We start from the raw sequence: 20,096 nt of genomic DNA on the forward strand, positions 1-20,096 counted from the left end.
AACCATAGAATTGAATATTATGTTTATAATCACTGCAGCACTTATCCAATTGGAGTTTCACAACGTTTACTTATTTTTAAGTGTAAAAAAATGATATACTTACTTACTTGTAGAAAATGTAGGTAATTAGAAAAAATATATGTGCTTTGTAAATAAAATTATATCTACCTAATTTTTTTCCTGGTTGTTTTTCCCTAACATACCATAGTAAGCATTTTCTTGTGTTTTTATGTATATTTTGAAAACATGATATTTGAATGATTGCGCAATATCCTAGCAAATGGCTTATTTGCTTTATTTTATATTATTGCTATTTTTAAAAATTATTTTTTCATTTTTTAACACTGTGATAAAAAACCATACATAAATCTTTGACTGCATCTGCAATTTTTTTCTTTAGTATGAATCTCGTAAAGAAAATTATAAGGTCACATGATACAAATTCATTTACACTTCTTGATATATATATTAAGATATATAGTTTCAGCAGGGTTGAATCAATGATCATGTACAGCAGCAGGGAGTGGTGACTTACTTCTCTGTATGCCTGATATTAGTATTTTTTTATAATTGCTCAAATTAATGAGCAAAATAACATCACATTTTTGCTTTAACTTACATTTTTTGATTTATCCTGTATTTGAACATCTTTCATTAGGTTAGTAACCATTTGCTTTTTTTGGTGAAAAACCTATTTATGCTATCTGTTTATTTGCTTTAGGGATATTAGAAATTTTATTGTTTGTAAAATCTCTTTATATATAAAGGAAAAGAGGTCTTTGTCTATTGCAGAATGTCTCCCGAGCTAATTTGGTAAAATATATTCTTAATGTATAGAAATTTTAATTTACATTTGATCAAATGTGTGTATCTTTTATTATTTCATCATTTCTTTATGCTTAAAAATTTCTTCCATTCAAAACCCATTTATATATTTACTTGTGTTTCCTTCTAGATTATTAAATACTTTTATATATATTTAATATTCAATATATCTAAATTATTTGATTTATGATTTAAGATGAGGATCTAAATTTTTTTTCTTATATAGGCAATTTTCCACATCACTTGTCCAAAATTCCTTACTGATTTTTCATACTTTCATTAAATATATATATTTAATATTTCCATTATATAATATATAACATAAAGTTCTTTTAAGAATATGTTTTCTTAAATTATCAATTGCAGGACTAATATCATCCTATTTTATAATATAGCTTTATAGTGTTCAAGTATTCATTCATTAATCCACTATATTTCTGACCTAATTAAAAGTAAATTGAAGTCATCAGCATACTTCCCTCTAATTATTTTAGCATGTATAATGTTAACTAGAATTCAATCTTTGTTTCAAGTATTCTTTTAATGTCAAAAAATTTTATCTACAATGAAATGAACAAATGTTAAGTATAAATTTTCTGAGTGCTGACAAATTAATACATCTGCATAGCCCAATCACTAATCAATATATAAATCATTACCATCACCCTCAAAGTTCTCCCATGACCCCTCTAGTCATTCCCTGCTCCTACTCTCCTCCAGAGGCAACCACTATTCTGATTTTTTCCAACATAGATTAGTATTACCTCTGCTAGCATTTCATATAAATGGAATCACACACATAGTATGCAGTCTTTTTTTGTAAGACTCCTTTTATAGCATAATATTTTTGAGATTTATATATGTTTTGTGTATCCATAGTTCATTACTTTTTATTGCTGAGTAGTATGTCATAGATGGATATACCACAGGTTTTATTTAACATCTGTCTATTGATGGACCTGGGATGTTTCTGTTTTAGGTTATTACTAATAAAACTGCTATGAATACTCCTTTACAAGTCTTTTTGTGGATATGCTTTCATTTCTTTTTGATAAATAACTAGGAGTGGAATTGTTTGGTCAACTATCATGTTTTTTTTTATTTCCTTGTAGTTCTTCCTTATCACACCTGTATGCATTTTCATATAAACTTATTGGTGTTGCATCCTATCTTGCTGTTTTTTCCATCTCATTTGCATTCTCTTGATGTGTACTTCTTTGCTTCATTGAGTCTATGCATTCTTGCATCCTATCAAGATTGTCAAACAAGTTTTAAATACTTTTATTTTCTGGTTCTTGAGGTGAAATATTTCTAGAAAGCATACTATTTATTAGAGATTATAGGTTAATATAGTCAGTCTTTTATTTGGCAACATTTTGTCATGGATTTCATATTTCTTGGGTTTTGTTTTATTTATGCATGAATAGGGAGAAATGGATGCCCACCACATGTGTGCGAAGTGAATCATTGAACTGTCTTGATTCTACTCACTATCTGAGTTAGAGCTAATAGCAAGTGGATGGGCAGTGTTGCTAGTACAATTCCCAATTCCTACCAGATACTCATGGGTATGTCAGTTTGAGGTAGAAGTTCCTCCTATGCCCGTGTTTTGTTGTCTGATCCTCTCAGTTAATGTAGCTCTGGGAAAATCCTTAGCATTGGCAGCAACTGTGGAGCTTTCTCTTCCTTGTATCTTTACTGCTTTGTTTGTAGGGTTGTGCATTGCAGGTCTCCATGGAACCCTCAACAATTTCCATTAAATTTCCAGCCTTGAAGGTTGCTGTTGATTGCAATCTTGCTGAAGTATAAAGATTTTGAGGGTTCAGTAGAGGAAGACTAGAATCAATTCTCTAGCCAGCACAGAAAAGCAGAACACATAAATCAAGGGATGGCTGCCTAGAATCTCATGTGAACAGGTAACTGTTTGCCCAGCAAGGCAGTCAGCAGGAGAGAGTAAATATGCCTTTTGTTCTTTTCTTCAGGCAGGCGTGGCTCTCCTTTTTCATGGAGCAATACAGAGTCAGGGCAATCATTTTTTTCCTGCAGCCTAATCTATTACATTTAAAGATAGTGGGAACAATTTTAGAATTTCAATAAGTGCTTGTTGTTCAAACTTGGGTTTTTAGTGTAGTTGTGAGTTTATTTTTCTATGTCTTACTGAGAATTTGGATAATATAGCATCAAAAGTTGCTAGCCTGATTTCATTTTAAGAATGAGTTTCTGCAATAAATATCATGTATTAAATCTGAAATATAATAATAACAACAAACACATAGTACCTGCTGTATGCTGGTCACTCACTGTTCTTGAGTATATATACATACATAAATATATAGATATATAAAGATACAATATATACATATATGTACAAATTTAAATGTACATATTCATATAAAATATACACATGTATAAATACACACACACATTTATATATATACTTGTTGAATAAATTAGTTTATTTCTGTGTAGTTCCTCCCTAAAATGTGAATTCTTTGGGGACAAGACTTAAGTTCTGATTTTATAGCACTGGCATATGATAAAGTGTCCAACCTGTGGGCCGGGCGTGGTGGCTCACGCCTGTAATCCTAGCACTCTGGGAGGCCGAGGAGGGAGGATTGCTCGAGGTCAGGAGATCAAAACCAGCCTGAGCAAGAGCAAGACCCCATCTCTACTATAAATAGAAAGAAATTAATTGACCAACTAATATATATAGAAAAAATTAGCTGGGCATGGTGGCGCATGCCTGTAGTCCCAGCTACTCGGGAGGCTGAGGCAGGAGGATCACTTGAGTCCAGGAGTTTGAGGTTGCTGTGAGCGAGGCCGACACCACGGCACTCACTCTAGCCTGGGCAACAAAGTGAGACTCTGTCTCAAAAAAAAAAAGTGTCCAACCTGTGATCAATATTCAATAAAATTGAATTAATGGTCACATTGGGACCTGGGCTGCACATTTAGCTGGCAGAGAATGTTCAGAGAAAATGAACAAAATCATTCTCTCTTCATTTCTGTTGCTGTGTTTCTGTCTCGACTCTCTCTCCAACTCTTTGTCTTTCTCTCCCTGTCTTTTTAGTTTGTGAGTTATTATAGGCATTAAGTGAACTTTGAGGTGATTTTTAAACAAAGATGTATAAAAAAACAATGATTTTTTTTAAAAGATTTGATTTTAAATCAAATCTTAATTTTAATCTTTAATCAATTTTAATCTTTAAAAAGATTTTTTAAAAACAATGATTTTTTTTTCTTTCTTTTAAGAAGAAATTTTTTTAAAAGATGACTGAAATGTACATTCTGATTGATCGGGTGAGCGCCCATACTAGAGGGGCAGAGCGCTCTGGAGGCTCTTACGGAGACACACAAACAAATAAACCATTATGTAAGATAACTGAGGGCCATAAGGATGGTAGAAGTCAAGCACTAAAGGAAAAAACCAGGAAAACTTTCCAGATTTGCAAAGCCTGTGAGATTGAATGTACAGATGTTAAAGATGAGAAATGATCTGAATCCCAGAGAGAATAGTACCTTCTCTTTCAGCTCATTGCTGGTGAGTGATTCACCTACATTTAGTTCCCACTAATTTATTCTGGATCAGTCTGAACCCTTTTAACATTTTCATATTGCTTCCACATGACAGATTTCTTCTGGAATCCTAGAAAGAAAACTCTTGAGGCTGGATTCAAGTTCATTCTGCCTGATCCGAGAGAAAGCGTGTCCTTGGAAGAGAGGATTCCTAAATGCCCCTCTTGGGGCCAGTGACTGCTGGACTGAAAGGATGCCTCAACTGAGATCCCTTTGGACAGGGCTTGCATCAGGGACAGTTCTGAGCAGGGGCTTAAGGGATCCCTCGAAGTCAGGAATCCCACAAGGACATTTATGGTCATACATTTTCTGTCTTTCAGGTCTCTTATTTGGTGCGCTGTGTACCTGTATGGCTGTGGCTGCATCCCTCTTGGGGGGTGTTGTACAGGTAATGAAAGAAGGAAAACAGGCATTTGACTTCAAAGCAACTTTCCCCCCCACTCTCTTTTCTAATGTCTTCCCTAATCCTCCAAGCCCTAATGCTGACATTCGCTAATACCAGGTCCCAGTTAAACATACATGTAGAAGTTCAACCAAAGTCACTTTCAGAAGGGGAAACTATTAAAACCAGTAACAGGACAGTGACAGAGTACAGTCTGATAAAATTAGAAACACTGCTAAGATCCTGATCTGAGAATTTATGATCTTGAAATAATAGTAATAATCATAATAGTAAAAACAATAACAATTAACATTTATGTAACTGTTACTATGCTCTAGGTACAGCACTAAATGTATTACCTCATTTGATCCCCATCACTTCTCTAAGAGGTAGTATAATTAATGTGCTAATTTTCTAGAAGAAAAAACTATTAAGTAATTTTCCCACCATTGCATAATTAAAAGGTGGTGGAACTGGGATATAAACCCACCTCTACCTATATTCTAGCTATTTACTGCCTCCCTACGTCCAACTTCCAGTTCCATAAAATACCAGCACTGGAAGGAACCTTAAGGATATCTTTTTCAACACCTTCATTTTGTAGTTGACTACAGAAGAAAGTAAAAATATCCTCAAGTTCTAACAGTTAGTGGCTGATCCATGTTTATGACCCAACTCTCCTGAGCCACCCTTTCCTCTTCCCAATTGCCCAACTCACAAAGCAGCATCAGATAAGTGCATCTTCAGAGTCTACTTCAGCCCTCTCAGTCTACCTCGTGTCTTTGTGTAATTTGAACATCCTTTAGATTTTCTTGCTGTGGCATTGGATTTCAATAAATGTGTTTTAAATGAAGAAATGAATGAGTGGATAAATAGTAATCCCCGATGTTTATAGAATGTCTTCTAGTTCACAGAGCAGTGCATCTTACTCCGACGACTGCTTGCACGGATTCTGTTATTTCTATTTTAAGGTTCAGAGAACAAGTCCTGGGAAGGGTAAAGTGACATGATAATTCACTTGTCTACATAAGAGAAGTTGTGGGACTAGAAACCCAGAGGACTCTGTAATAAGCTATGAATGTACTATTTTGTCACAGATGCTTGACAATCCCCTTACAGTGTCGAGGCACTGTGATATCTACCCATGCACACAGAAGAACTAGCAAGCTGGTGAGATCTGTCTTTAGTGACCTGAGGTACATTTTTTAGATTTATTTTCCCATTCATGGGACTTATATTTCCAAGTTGTCTTTGAGGCCTTGCACCCCATTGATTTCTCCCCTTTATTATAATCAGTGTTTACTCTGAAGGAAGTCTCGTCATGTCCAATTTGTGACAATTTGAATCACCAAATTGTTTTCTTCTTGACATAATTGCAAGTCAAGCTCCTTTGCAACTGAAGCACGAAGGGCTCCAGATTAGGCAAGGACCAAAGACGGTGGAAAACAATGTTCGTAGCGAGAAGACAGTTGTGAGTGATGCATTCACTGCTTGTCCTACTTCAGATGCGTGTGCTGGGCCCACTTTCTTGACTGGTCACGATGTGTGCCACACAGTTCACACAGGTTATCAGATGCTGATAGATGAGAAATGCACACCCGAACCTTCTGTTTCCTAGGAGAGGTATTGGTCTCTAGGGTGGCCCACTCATTTCTCTGAACACATCTGACTTTGATGGGTAGAGAATGGCAACTAATTCTCCTATTTTTCAAACAGCTTTGCTATCTTGAATTTAATGGAACAATGTTTTTATTCATATTTTGCACATGGGATGAAGACAGGAAATCAAGTCCCACAGTGTGAGGGATAGAGCTGGTTTAATTTCATGTTCACCCAAACCACTCCATAACTCATCGTGTGTGTTTATGGATGGTGCATCTTTAAGCCTCTTAAACAAAGGTCTTTTCAGTGTTTTAGTTTAGGATTTTACAAAGTGTGTTCTGGAGAACCTCATGTCATGACATGGTCCAAGAAAGAAAGTTTCTAAAGTCAAAAGACTTTGGAACATGCTGCACACTGCATTCCACTCTCAGAGATCCACAGCACACAGGAGCATATTGAAGCCTCTGAGAAATCCTAGAGCACAGAAACCTATTTCATTTGAAATATGGGACCCCAGATTCATAACAGAATGGGTGGTGGAGAGGATATGGGGGTGGGGGTCAATCAAATACAGCAGCGAAGATCCCCTGTTTACTAGTGATTTTGCAGAACTCCCTTAGATAAAGGTCCTTCTCGACAATCAGCTAAGTCTGCTAAGAGCTGTTAATGACTTCCAGGCACATTTTTATCTAAAGAAAAAACTTTCTAGGTATCAAAACAGCTCAATAATCAAATGGCATGTCTCGGGAATCAGAGCTTACTAACAGGGTAGGCAATATTAATAGCACTAATAATAAGATAGTAACAGTAGTAGTCAATGTTTTGGGCCCATATCATATATACTCTGAAGTGCTCAGATATTATTCTGAGCTTTCTCTTGGATTCCACATTGAATACTCACCAAATTTTTTTTAAAAAGACAAAACAGGAAGAAAATATGATAATCTCTGATTGACAGATGAGAAGGCTAACGCTCAGCAAACTGTCTTTCTCAAGTTCCATTAGCAACCACAACCCCAAAGCACAAAGCTATTGTCTTCTACTTGCAGGAGTGGCTTAGTGGGTGGGCATTGAGGAAGGAGGCTGAAGTAGATGAGCTTTAAGTCTTCCTCCAATTAAACATGCTTAATGCCAACAAAAAGGTAAAAATTAAAATTAGTTTGGTTTATATGCTACACAAATATATATTTTTAAGTCCAGAAAATCTTGGATTTTTCCCCCCTTTTGATCATGTGAAGTCCTTTTTCTTCTGAAGCATATTGGCTAATGAGTTTGTAAGAGATTGTGAATTATTTTTCTCCATAGGGGGAGATAAAATCACCTTTACTAACTTATTGACTCTCCTATACAATCAATAGTAAATTAGCTTCCAAATTCAGCAATCCCAGCAACTGTGAATCATTGCTATCAATCAGCCAAGATTTTTGGAATTGCCTAGAATATTAATTTAAGTATCAATGCTGGGGGGAAAAGGAAGACTTTACTCTTATCCACCTCCATCTTGTCAAGGATATGTCTGAGGCATTGACTTCTCTAAAATTAACCTGGAATACCAATCGTAACAATGCATTGCAGCCCATCTTTCTGAATAAAAGAACCTACATTACAGATGGAAGGTATTCAAAGGCTCCTTGATCCTATACCTTTATTTTTTAAAGAGGAAAAAAACCTAAAGTTTAAGGATTGTGAGTTAATAAAAGAAAGTTTACCAAATCGTAGTTATATGTGGTAGGGCCATAATTATGATCCAAATATTCTGACTTTTAATGATGGACTTTCAAAACCTTCTACTCCTTTAAACAAAAGGAGGAGGACATTATGGTGGTCTGTGCTCTTGACTTTTTTTTTTTTTTAAACTGCTTTTAGAAGAGAAAATGTGGGTTTTAGAGCCAGAACAACCTGGATTTATGTCTCACCTCTGCCACTTTCTAAATGGAAACAGACCCTTAATGTGTTTTTTGTCAGTTTTTTCATCTATAAAATTCAGTTAGTGTTACCTATTAAACAGGGTAATGGTGAGGGTTAAATGAGGTCATTTGTCCTGAGTGCCTGGGTAGGTTCTCCTTTACCAGGTGGCGCATAGCTGGTGCCTGACGAACATGAGGTTTACGTAAGATACTTAGAGCGTTCTGATCTCAGCCCCTTGATCGAAAAGCTCTGTAGTTGAATTGATGGCATTAGATAGGGCTCCATTGAAAGTAGTTTTGTGTGTGTGTGAGCCCGTGCAGTGAGTGCAGGTATGTGTGTGGGCACATGTGTGTGGACACACGTGCACATGCTCGCTTGCATGCATGTCAGTGCGTGTGTACTTTCAGTACTGTTGGAAGGACATGGCACAAGCTTTTATATTGGCAGAGAATTAGTTTAATCAAAGTCCCTTGACAATAGCCTAGAGCCTGAGAGATATGGAAATGTATTTATCAAGCTCCCTCAATTTCCAAAAAACATAGAGCCATAAGTACGGGAGAGAACAACATGGGATTTGAAGTGTCTGATGGCCTCTCCACAATGTCCCAACTTAATGCTTCACTATCCTGGAGGTGTTCTGGGTAAGATGGCAAGGACTAGGTAACAGACAATTACTACTATCCAAATGGTAGAATTGTTCAAAGTAACTTAGAACAGCTGATCAGCTGAGTAAGATATGAAACATAAGTTGTAGATGTATTTATTTGGTACATTATAAAAAAGCTTTTTGATAAGATAGAGAATATAAACAAATCAATGAGTTCTGGCTCGAAACTCCAGCCAAATCCAAGTTACCTGTGTTTCCACTATACATACGTATACACACACATACACGTACATACAGACCCTCGCACAGGCATATGTATTTATGTATGTGTGTACGGGTGTATATACATATATTTTTTAATGCAATGCTTATCATTGAACCCAGAATTGAGAAATGACTATGGAAAGAACATAATTAATAAATGGTACAGTCAGGACTAGGATTCAATTTCATCTCAGGTCCAAGAGAGGGATGGTGGCAGCAGGCCACAGATGCAGTGGAGGTAGGGGCTCATCTGGTCTGCTTTGTCCCACAGGCTGCCCTCAGCATCCACGGCATGTGCGGGGGACCAATGCTGGGGTTATTCTCCCTGGGAATCCTGTTCCCTTTTGTGAACTGGAAGGTAAGGATCCCACACCCCTCTTCACCATTCCCAGCTGACACTGGGCACAGCCATTTTCTCTCTCCTCTTCCTCCTCTCCCTCCTCTTACTCTTCTTCAGAAAGGCTATTTGTCTTTGCCAGGAGAAGAATCCACAGTAGAATTAAACAGAACCTGAGCCCTCCTATCTCTGACTTCAGTGAAGTCTTTTTAGAAACAGAAAGCAAAGAAAGGAAGAGGTAGTCATGAACTACCATATGTTGTGCCATCAAAGCTGACTCTTTAAGGTTTAAATTAAATCTTCTCTAAATCGAGGGCTCACAAAATGAACTTTAAAATAGATACTGAATTCATGAACAGTTTGGTTGAAACACCATTTAAAAAATTCAAATTTAAAAAATGTAAATATCATTTTTTTCTATATATAGTTACAGAAAATTATAACTTTATCAAATTAATTAACTAATTTATGTAGGGGAGAAGGAACGAGCCTGGGATATTCTGACAGCTGGATTTTCTTCATTTTGCTGGGCTGGCAAGCTAATAGCATATATTCCAGTATATACTGGTTGCATGACTATGTAGTAAGTATAAATCAAAATGAACATTTATTTGGAAAAATAATATAATCATACTTTTAAAACTTTTTAAATATCATAATTTTCTCAATCCAGAAAAATTTTCATTCCTATACTCACAAGCATGCATTTTTAGAAAATCTTTAGACTTTAGAAAACTTAACTCTATGCTTATTTATATATACACTATAGGGTAATCCTTAAATCTGAATCACCTGATTAGGTCCCTGTGGCTACCTGACTCTATTGACCTCTCTTCTAGATAAACCTTTAGGGGCTAGGTTAAGAGAGTGATGGGGAGTGGGCATCTAAGTTTTAGCATCACTTCTCCTGTGTTCTTAATCACTTTCCTGATATTGAGGTTGACAAAGATATTTATGTCCTCAGAGGGATAATGTGAGAGAAGACAATTTTCTAGCTATAAAAAAACTATGATAAATTAGGGTATACTTTAAAACAACTAAAAAAGTAGCATTGGAATTTTTCTAACATGAAGAAATGTTAAATGCCTGAGGTGATGGACACCCCAATTATCCTGATTTGATTAATGCACATTATATGCCTGTATCAAAACATTACATGTACCCTATAAAGATGGCCAACTATTATGTACCCATAATTAAATATGCAAAAAGTTTTAAAAACCTGTGAGCTAGCTACCTAAGATCTTAGTGCATTGTAAACATTAATTTGTTATCTATGTTAGTACACTACAGTCCATCTATTTAATCAGGAAAGGCATCTTGCTCTAGCTAGAGGACAGTAAATATTACAATTTTTCATCACCTCTCCCTTTGTCGTTGTCCATGGCTAATCATGGCTCTCCTTCACATAGAATATGGATACAACCTCAGAATCTGTTTCAGCGTGGCTCTCCAGGAAGCTAGTATGGAGCAACAGGGTTGACCCCCCAGGTGAAATCCATCTGCCCTTTACTAGTAGGCCAGGGGTTAGCAAACTACATGCTTAAGCCAAATCTAGCCCTCCCCCTGTTTTTGGTATGTCTAAATGGAATTGACATTTTTAAATGGTTGGAAAAAATTCAAAAGAAGAAGAATATTTTGTGACACAAATATTACATGAAATTCAAATTTCAGTACCCATAAATAACTGGAACACAGCCAGCCTCTCTTGCTTAGGTATTGTCTATGATTGCTTTTGTGCTAAAAAAGGCAGGTGGGCAGAGTTGAGTGTTTGTGACAGACACTGCATAGCTCACAAAACCTAAAATGTTTATTATTTGGCTCTTATAGAAGTTTGCAGACCACTGGTTTAGACCAAGGCACAAGTATTCAAATCACACACATTGATTTTGTTTTCCCAAACAATAAAGGAGAAAGCATTCTGCTGCTCTTATCAAGGACTCTTTTTTTTTTCCTGAATAAATGGAGAAGCCAACAAGTTGTTTTCTCTCACTGAGAAGACTCAGCTGTCCAGTGCAGACCAGAAGCATCAGATGTAATTTTCCAATGGTCCTGCCTGGTCTCTGCTAGACTGTTCTGTCTCCAGTACAAGATAAATGACTCGTTTCACTAATTGTTTATCAAGAAATATAACCCTTAAATTACAGGACTACTACATACACTTGCTATTATTTACACTCAAACAAAGAATGCCAAAACCTGGGAGTCAGGGGACTCTGCCAGAATGACTTGGGAAGAGAGATGGGAGTAGAAATTTCTGTATTTCATAGCTGCCAATGAAAAAATGATGACATTGCCTCCATTATCTGAAATTTTCCTTAAATCTGAAACTCTTGTACACAGAATTGAGGTTTCAATAGCTTTTTAAGTAGTAAGAAGAAGAAACCAAAAGGAGAACAAAAATTCTTGCTAGAAATCTAAATATAACGATCACTATGAAATTCTCTGGTGTCTTCATTTAAGGAACAAGTTACTCCTAAATTAAACTGCATTATGGGAGTTGAAATAAAGGCAATTTGAGTGGGGTTTTTCCAACACATGTGGCCAAGATATAGGCTGGACGGCCAGAATCTCTGAGGCATAGAATTCTTCATCTTGTTACTCTTTCAACAGACAGCTTTGTCAAATCTCTCATTAACCTTTTTTTTGTTTTCCTCACTAAGGGTGCATTAGGAGGTCTTCTCACTGGAATCACCTTGTCATTTTGGGTGGCCATCGGGGCCTTCATTTATCCTGCACCAGCTGCTAAGACATGGCCCTTGCCTTTATCAACAGACCAGTGTACTCAATCCAATGTGACGGCAACGGCATCTCCAGCGCTATTCAGCAGGTATGCTGCCTTTAAGTATGGCGCTAAGTCCCAGAGAGTGGGTCACTAGACTCCAGAAAGGTGCATTTTTTTTTTTTTTTTTTTTTTTGAGACAGAGTCTCACTTTGTTGCCCTGGTTAGAGTGAGTGCCATGGCGCCAGCCTAGCTCACAGCAACCTTAAACTCCTGGGCTCAAGCAATCCTCCTGCCTCAGCCTCCCGAGTAGCTGGGACTACAGGCACACGCCACTATGCCCGGCTAATTTTTTCTATATAATAGTTGACCAATTAATTTCTTTCTATTTATAGTAGAGACGGGTCTCGCTCTTGCTCAGGCTGGTTTCGAACTCCTGACCTAAAGCAATCCGCCCGCCTCGGCCTCCCAGAGTGCTAGGATTACAGGCGTGAGCCACCGCGCCGGCCAGAAAGGTGCATTCTTTAGGGATAAGTCTGAAGAGACAAAACGTGCTCTCCTGTGAGAATCGCTCTGGGCAGTTCCCAGCACGGAAGAGTGCCATGCGGGGCTCCAGCCTTCTGCAGATATCCCTTCTTCTGTATTCAGGCATAAAAAAGTGAACTTGGAAAAAGAATTAATTGGCGGTATAAGTGCAAAACAGAAAAAAATGTGGAGGGTTGAACAATAGGTGGGTGGGTATGAGGACTCTGGTGTCCTTAAAAGAATAAAGGACCTGAGTAGAAGAGGTTTGTGAGCAATGAAGGGAATGATTATGGAGCCACGTTAGGAGGACTGCCATGGACCTGTGGCTTCTAAATAACACTATATGATCACAGCGTTTAACAAAGGATTTCCTTTTCTATTTCTGGCTAGGGTAAGTGATCAAAGATATCAAAATACAGCAGATACTATGGTGTAGGGAGAAGATCATGGCTTTTTAAGTCCGAAATACTTGGGTTTTGATTTTTATTTTATCATTTATACACTTTTTATCTTTGGACAAGTTAGTAACTTGTCACTTCTTGAATTCTCAAAGCCCTTGACTGAAAATCAGGGGTATTAGTACCTACTATTGTGGATTTTTGAGAGGCTTAAGTGAGATAAGATACATGTATGTATGTGTGTATGTATATATATATACATATATATATTTATAGTACTAATGTATATTTATATACATTAGTACTATATATATAGTACTAATATATATTTATAGTACTAATATATATTTATAGTACTAATGGCTATATATATATATATATATATATAGCCATTAGTACTATAGATGACTTTAATACTGTCCATTCTCACATTCTAATTGCATGTAGGGAAAAGTCTAGAAATATAGGATTTGTGGTTCTTGTATTCAGAGAAGTACCCCAGTTTGGTGTAGCCCTTTTCTGATTCATATCAATGCTCTCCCTATATGCTATTTCCTCTGGGTCCAGCCTTCTACTAACACTTGTCAGATAATTTGGCAAATAACATTTATGAAGCTCTCTCTAGGCCTGGCATAGACTCTCCTCTCCATTGCCCTTGCCAATCTTGTGACTGGTTTCATCTTTAAGAAGCCAAGAAAAGTGAAAATATCCTATTTGTTCTATTGATTTCCTGCACTTCTCTCTTCTCTTCCCTTTTAATCCAATCGATTCTATCCAAGCACTCACTAGGATTATTTTCCTGAAGCATCTCTCTGAACTCGTGACTGCCACACAGAGATAACTTCAATCACTCATATGTCTACAGAATAAAGAACAAACTTTTTATCCTGGGACTAAATAGTTTACAAAACTGGAAGCTATTCTATGGTTCCAATGTTATTATCCACCCTTCCCTTGCTACTCTAAATTCTGTCTCTTCTACCTTATGCATACCCTACTCTTTCCCACATTAGGTCTTTAGTTAAGCTATTCTTTTTATAGGAATGTCTTTTAATCTTTATTTCTACTCTCTCCAAATCTGTTCCTCTTTCTAGAGCCAGATTAGGGCCCCCCAGTCCATCATAAAATATATTTTGACTCATATTTCAAATAGGCACTCCATTATCTACTTTCATTTGCCTCTGAGTTTCATTTTTTCCATAAATTTTATGGACAAACAATATCAACTTATTTATAGTTCCCACTCCACCCCATGCTGTTTCTTCCCTCCTGCATGTACTTATTCTATTCTCTTTCCTTGGAATGCCAAATCTTGGCCCTAAATACCCTCTTTGCTCAATTAACTACTAATTGTTTTCTAGAAATGAGCTGAGGTGTCATCTCACACATCAGCCTTGGTTTGATACTCTTTCTAAATGCTCCCATAATCTTTTGCTCCTATTCTAATAGGTGTTACCAATCCATTTTATGACCATCTGTTAGTTCCTATAGGTAGATTTGTGGTTTTCTCATCTGTATATATGTTTTTTTATATTTCTAATGTCTGTCATAATTACTAACACTAAATCTGGGTTTAATGCACATCTGAAGAATAATATAAAAGGAATGGTAGACATAGTCCTCCTTGTAATAATATAATTATAACTCAGTATATATATTGCAATATTTATAATTCAAGTATGAATTGGATTGAGTGGAATATAAAGCACAACTAGTCTATAATGGATTTTTTTCTTAAATAAGAAAATGGCAAGAAGTCAAGCTTTGGGGTTTTGAGGGATGCTGGGCCCTAAAATGAACCCTGAGAAGTTATGTCACTATGGATCATAACTTCAGAATGCTTGCAACTGGTGACTTATACTGTTGTCCTCCACAGACCTGCGATAGCTGACACCTGGTACTCACTCTCCTACCTTTACTACAGTGCAGTGGGCTGCCTAGGATGCATTGTTGCTGGAGTAATCATCAGCTTCATAACAGGTTGGTTATCATTCCTCCCTTTGGGACAAAAGAAGATATGGGCTACTTCATCCATTGGTGGATTAGGTGGCTGGCTTTTTTGGTTTGATTTTGGGTGCATCACAAAAAGCCTTCTTACCAGAGAGAGATGTCTACTCTCTTCAAGGTGACATACAAAAGCATCTCTCTGATTATTATAAATCTGATTATTCATATATAACATATATTAAAATATCATATGTTATGAAAAAAAATAAAATGCTTTGACTGACACATGACACCCAGAGGCCTGAGTATGAAAAATCCTCTGAAGTATAACAATAAGTAAATAAGGTGTAACTATTCTGAATGGTACCTTTCCCTTGTCTCAGTAAGAGCCTGGAGTTTTTCCCACCACTATCTTATGATCTCACGAGGTCAGCCTTTGCTAACTTCCTAGAAAAGCAGAGGAAAGTCGTACTATTATTTTTGCCTGTGTTGTCCTTTGGAGGCCACTTCTCTAGGTCCTGCAGTTCTCTACAGTGAGCAGCTTCACTGTGAGCCATTTCTGATACCAGTGTTTACCATCCGCACTTTGTGCCATGGTCTCCCTGGTGGTTCATTTTCCTTCTGCACCAGAGCACGTAAGGGATTGGTAGTGGTGGTGAGAGTGTGGGAGCGAATGGGGTGGAATAGACACACCTGAACTCCTGTTCCCTTGCCTCCTTGGAGTATGTATTTTAGCTGAATAAATTGTTAAGATATTCTACTTTTCCATTTCCATTCTATACCCATGAACAATTGTAGTCAATATTCCTACTCAACACAAAATCTGAATGGCAACATTTCTGGTGACTGTACCAGAAATGCCATCAAGGTCCACTGCCTTATTGTCCTGGGCATGATCTCACTAGCCATTCACCTAAATTTAAGATCATCTTGAGTATGATAAGGAATAGAAAAGAAACTTTGTAACTCCAGTCTTTCATGTAATAATAATTCTCCAAATATTTTTCATTGTGTGGATGGTTTCAAATGAAAGATTATTTATTCATTTTGTTTGGATTTTGTCTCAGTACCCCGATGACAGAGGGCGCTTCCTTGATGCTAGTGGGATACAACTAGGTATATCAGTGCAGTAGTTAGTCACCACTTAGAAGAGAGCCAAAGTTTCAGCTGCCTGCACATTTCCTTCCAAAGCAGGAAATGTGTGTACATGAAATCCTGTGCCTTGCCAGTTTACATATTTTGCAGTTTACATATGTGCATCAGAATTGGTATATTCTTGTGTTGATGCAGCAGCACTTATATTTGGATTGAAAAGTCTTTGGCATCTTGAACATGCTGTATTGTATTTCTCTCTGAATGTCCTAAGTCTTAGTAAAATATCCTCAAGACCAAAAGGGGACAACTCTTTCAGGTCTAATTATGCCTCCAAGTCTTTGGAAACCTTATTGAACTGGGCCACCATGTGTTCTGGACTCCTGGTACCTGTCCTCCAAATAAGGCCCCGGTGCTAACCTGACACCCTCAGGTTTGGTCACCCTGGAGCCTTAACAAACCTTCATAATACCCACTGAATCTTTGAAAAAAGTCTTAAAATGTTTAAATGTAGAATACTATCAATAAAGAAGGACAGAGGCCTGTTGTAGGCCTGTTCTCCTTATGTCATATTTTATCTTGATCTTGCTTGGTCTTAATGGGTGATGATTTCAATTATGCTTTGTCTAGATAAGTTAGCACCTCACGACATACTGTTCATGTTACTTATGGATGTTGACAATTGGAATCATGGCTATACTGATTAGCACTTTCAGAGTATAGTGGTCTGTACTCATCTGAATCTTACCAATTTTTTTCCTCATTTACCATAAGGCCACAGATCTCAGATATAAAGCATTTTTATATTAGCCCATTATGATTTTCATCTTTTTGATAGAGGTTTAATAAAATAAAACTAAATCTGGCCTACAACTTGCTTTTTTAACTTTATAGAAACACAACATACCCATACTCTTATTATTGACCACAGATTTCACTCTGTAAAGGTGGAGTTGAGTGGTTGCAACAAAGACCTTATGGACAGCAAAGCCTAAAATATTTGCTATCTAGCCCTTAACACACAAAATAATTGTTGATTCTTATCTTAGAGCATTGACCTTGTCAGAGAAATTTACTGGGTTACTTTCTAAATAGTTAGGAATTATACAGGTCTATATGATGATCTGATGTAGCTCAACTGTCTTCTATATTTCAGTTTGCTGCTGAGAAGTATAATGCAATTCTGATTTCTGATTCTTCCACGTGTTCTACCTTATTTCATTCTCTTTCCCCTCTGTCATACATAGACAACACATACACATACACTTTTCTCTATATGTTGAACACTTCATGGATGTTCTCTTTATTCCTTGGCTTCTTAAATTTTATGTTCCTCCATTAAATCCTTTCCACTCCTAGCCTGGCTCTCCTGACTTCCAACTTAAGCCTACATCTTGTATTCAGGACTTTGGGGTTTGTGCTTTGCACAAGAGTGCCTGGCAGTGGAGACAAATAGGGGATGGATTTGATTAATAGGTTGCACTTCTGTATGTGGAATCAGTACCTTGGCACAGAATTGATTCTACTCAGAGGAAGGGGAGACTTCTTCAAATTCACCCAAAGTTACAGTACAACTAGTGGCGTTTCCTCTTCAAACCTGAATTCATTATTTCCTCAGGAAAAACCCACTTCTCTACAGGAAATGGTGTGACCCCCTTTGACCTTCTCCTTTTTCACATATTATGTCCATAGGCCTGTAGTCTTGTGACAAACCTGGTCTCAATCAGTATTCTTAACATTTCATTGATGCTCAATCTCCAGGGTCTTGCTCATGAAAGAGACTATAAGCTCACAGTTGAGAGTAAACGCAGAGCTTCCAATTTGAGAATTTGAATTGGATTTTCATTTTTAACCTTCATGCCTATGAGAACTATAGCTCTATTTTGCATTACTGTCCACTATCTCTCAAAGGCATTTTTTTTCCTAGAAGAAAACAATCTAAATCTGTATGAAGCAAAGAGCCCTTTCCTTGCTAGCAAACCCAAGGTCCTGGTCTTAGAGACAATAGATATACTTACCTGTTGGAGTATTTGATACTTTGTGATCCAGTCAGATACAAAAGTCTTCTCTGTTAGAAACCCTGTGAATGGTTTTGTCCCAAATTAAATTCTGATTCTTAAATTCTAATTCAGAGTTTCCCCTGGATAGAAGTTTGAGGTTTTGCAATCCCTCCACCCACACCCACACCTAGAAACATATTAAGGCAAATAGAGTGTCACAGGCTTTAAGATCACATATGTTTAACTAAACATATGTTCCAACATTTACTATATTGTAGAAAAGTTCAATATTTCCTTATCCATTAAATGAGAACAATATATACCTAGTTATTGGGATTATGGATAAACTATGTACAATGTGTCTAGTATGTAGAAGATAGTAATTGGTAAATATTTTCAATAGTAGAATTCTCTTTGGTCAAATGTCTGTTGTCAGGGTGACATAATGTCAGAGAATGTATTGCTTAAATTTCAGTTTGAAACTTTAAGAATCTACATTTTTTTGTTTATTTCTAGAAAGAAATTTGAGAAAAAGTTTGTGGACAGACACAGTATCTGGCACATAGGGAGGAATTTGATCAGTGTGTGTAACCAGTGTCCCACTATTTCCTCTGGGGACCTTTAGACTAAACTGGCCATCAGACTAATGACACTCATTAGTAATAGTCATCATGACACCAAAATTTGCAAAAAGTTCTGGAAGGAGAACACTATCAGCCTCTAAATCTTACTTTGAATATCAGTGTGACTCTTGTTCCACTGCAGTATGTGAAAGAATGAGACGTGAACAAATTTTAAGGATAGGAAAAGGGGGTTGTGAAGAAAGTCTAGAGTAGCTGGGGAGGGCATTGCTTGTCCCCGATATTGGGGTGAAAGGAAGAAGAAACAGTAAAAATACTCTTACTAATTTTACAAATGCCAAATAATATATCTGATTTGGCTAAAAAAAACAAGAGCTTTTGGAAAGGAAGAAATTATATAACCTGATATCCCTTCTGTTGGCCTACAGAGGGTACTAATAGAGTTTTCCATGATCGATACTTAAAAATAAATGTGTTCTCTCTGTTTAACCCTCTAGCCATGAGCTTGCCTGTTCTGACTGACAATCTGTGGATGTTTAAAAACAAACTCTCATCCCTTTTGGTAGTTAACCAATTTCTGTTTATTAACCAGGCAGGCTTCTTTTCCTCTTTACAATAAAAGTAACTTACTTTTCAAGTTGACAACTTGCTTAAATCCTCAAAGGAAGTCCTGGAAGCCTGCAACCAAACATCTAATCCATTTGTTCTTTTGTTTACAGGTCACGAAAGAGGTGAGAATATTCAACCACTGTTAATTAGGCCAGTTTGCAATTTATTTTGCTTTTGGTCTAAGAAATACAAAACGCTGTGCTGGTGTGGAGTTCAGCATGACAGTGGGACAGAGCAGGTGAGCTGATGTTTGAGCTTCTAAAATACCTACTGACTCCCCTTTTGTCCGTTTGAATCAGCTGCGAGGGTAGGTAAGGGGAGGGAAGGCACTGAATGTTAGAACTGGAAAGAATGTGGGTTTCAACCTCAGAGTTATGCCAGCTGATTAGCTTTTAAGCACATAAATATGTTGATAGGTAAATGTGCCTTTGAGCTGAATTACTGGGTTTGCAAGTAATCAATTTCCAAAGTTCCTTTTAACCCCTGTGAAAGTGAATTCTAAGAGAGATATAAAAAAGAATAATAAGAAAGGAACAAAATAAGGGGCAGAGTCTACTATAATTATTAAAAGCATAAGCTTTAAGGTCAGACAGCCCTGGCTTAATCCAGGTTCCATGTCTCACTTTTCTTGGGTAAACTACTTAGTTTCTCTGAACTTCTGCTTTTCTTGTCTGAGCAGTAGAGGGAGATTATGCAGAACAACATGGGCACAAGCATTTCT

The 20,096-nt window shown here is 37.0% G+C and overlaps 1 protein-coding gene across 1 annotated transcript in view; it reads left to right on the plus strand.

Annotated features, from left to right (window-relative positions):
• SLC5A12 (solute carrier family 5 member 12) overlaps positions 1-20,096 on the plus strand; it is a 55,659-nt gene that overhangs the window by 31,844 nt on the left and 3,719 nt on the right. The window contains exons 10-14 of the mRNA XM_012744645.3: positions 4,722-4,789; positions 9,436-9,522; positions 12,165-12,331; positions 15,023-15,126; positions 19,486-19,613. Of these exons, the coding sequence (XP_012600099.3) occupies positions 4,722-4,789; positions 9,436-9,522; positions 12,165-12,331; positions 15,023-15,126; positions 19,486-19,613 (554 nt within the window). The remainder of the gene's footprint in view (positions 1-4,721; positions 4,790-9,435; positions 9,523-12,164; positions 12,332-15,022; positions 15,127-19,485; positions 19,614-20,096) is intronic.

Source organism: Microcebus murinus, chromosome 4 (assembly GCF_040939455.1).
Source record: "Microcebus murinus isolate Inina chromosome 4, M.murinus_Inina_mat1.0, whole genome shotgun sequence".
NCBI classification, from domain to species: Eukaryota; Metazoa; Chordata; class Mammalia; order Primates; family Cheirogaleidae; genus Microcebus; species Microcebus murinus.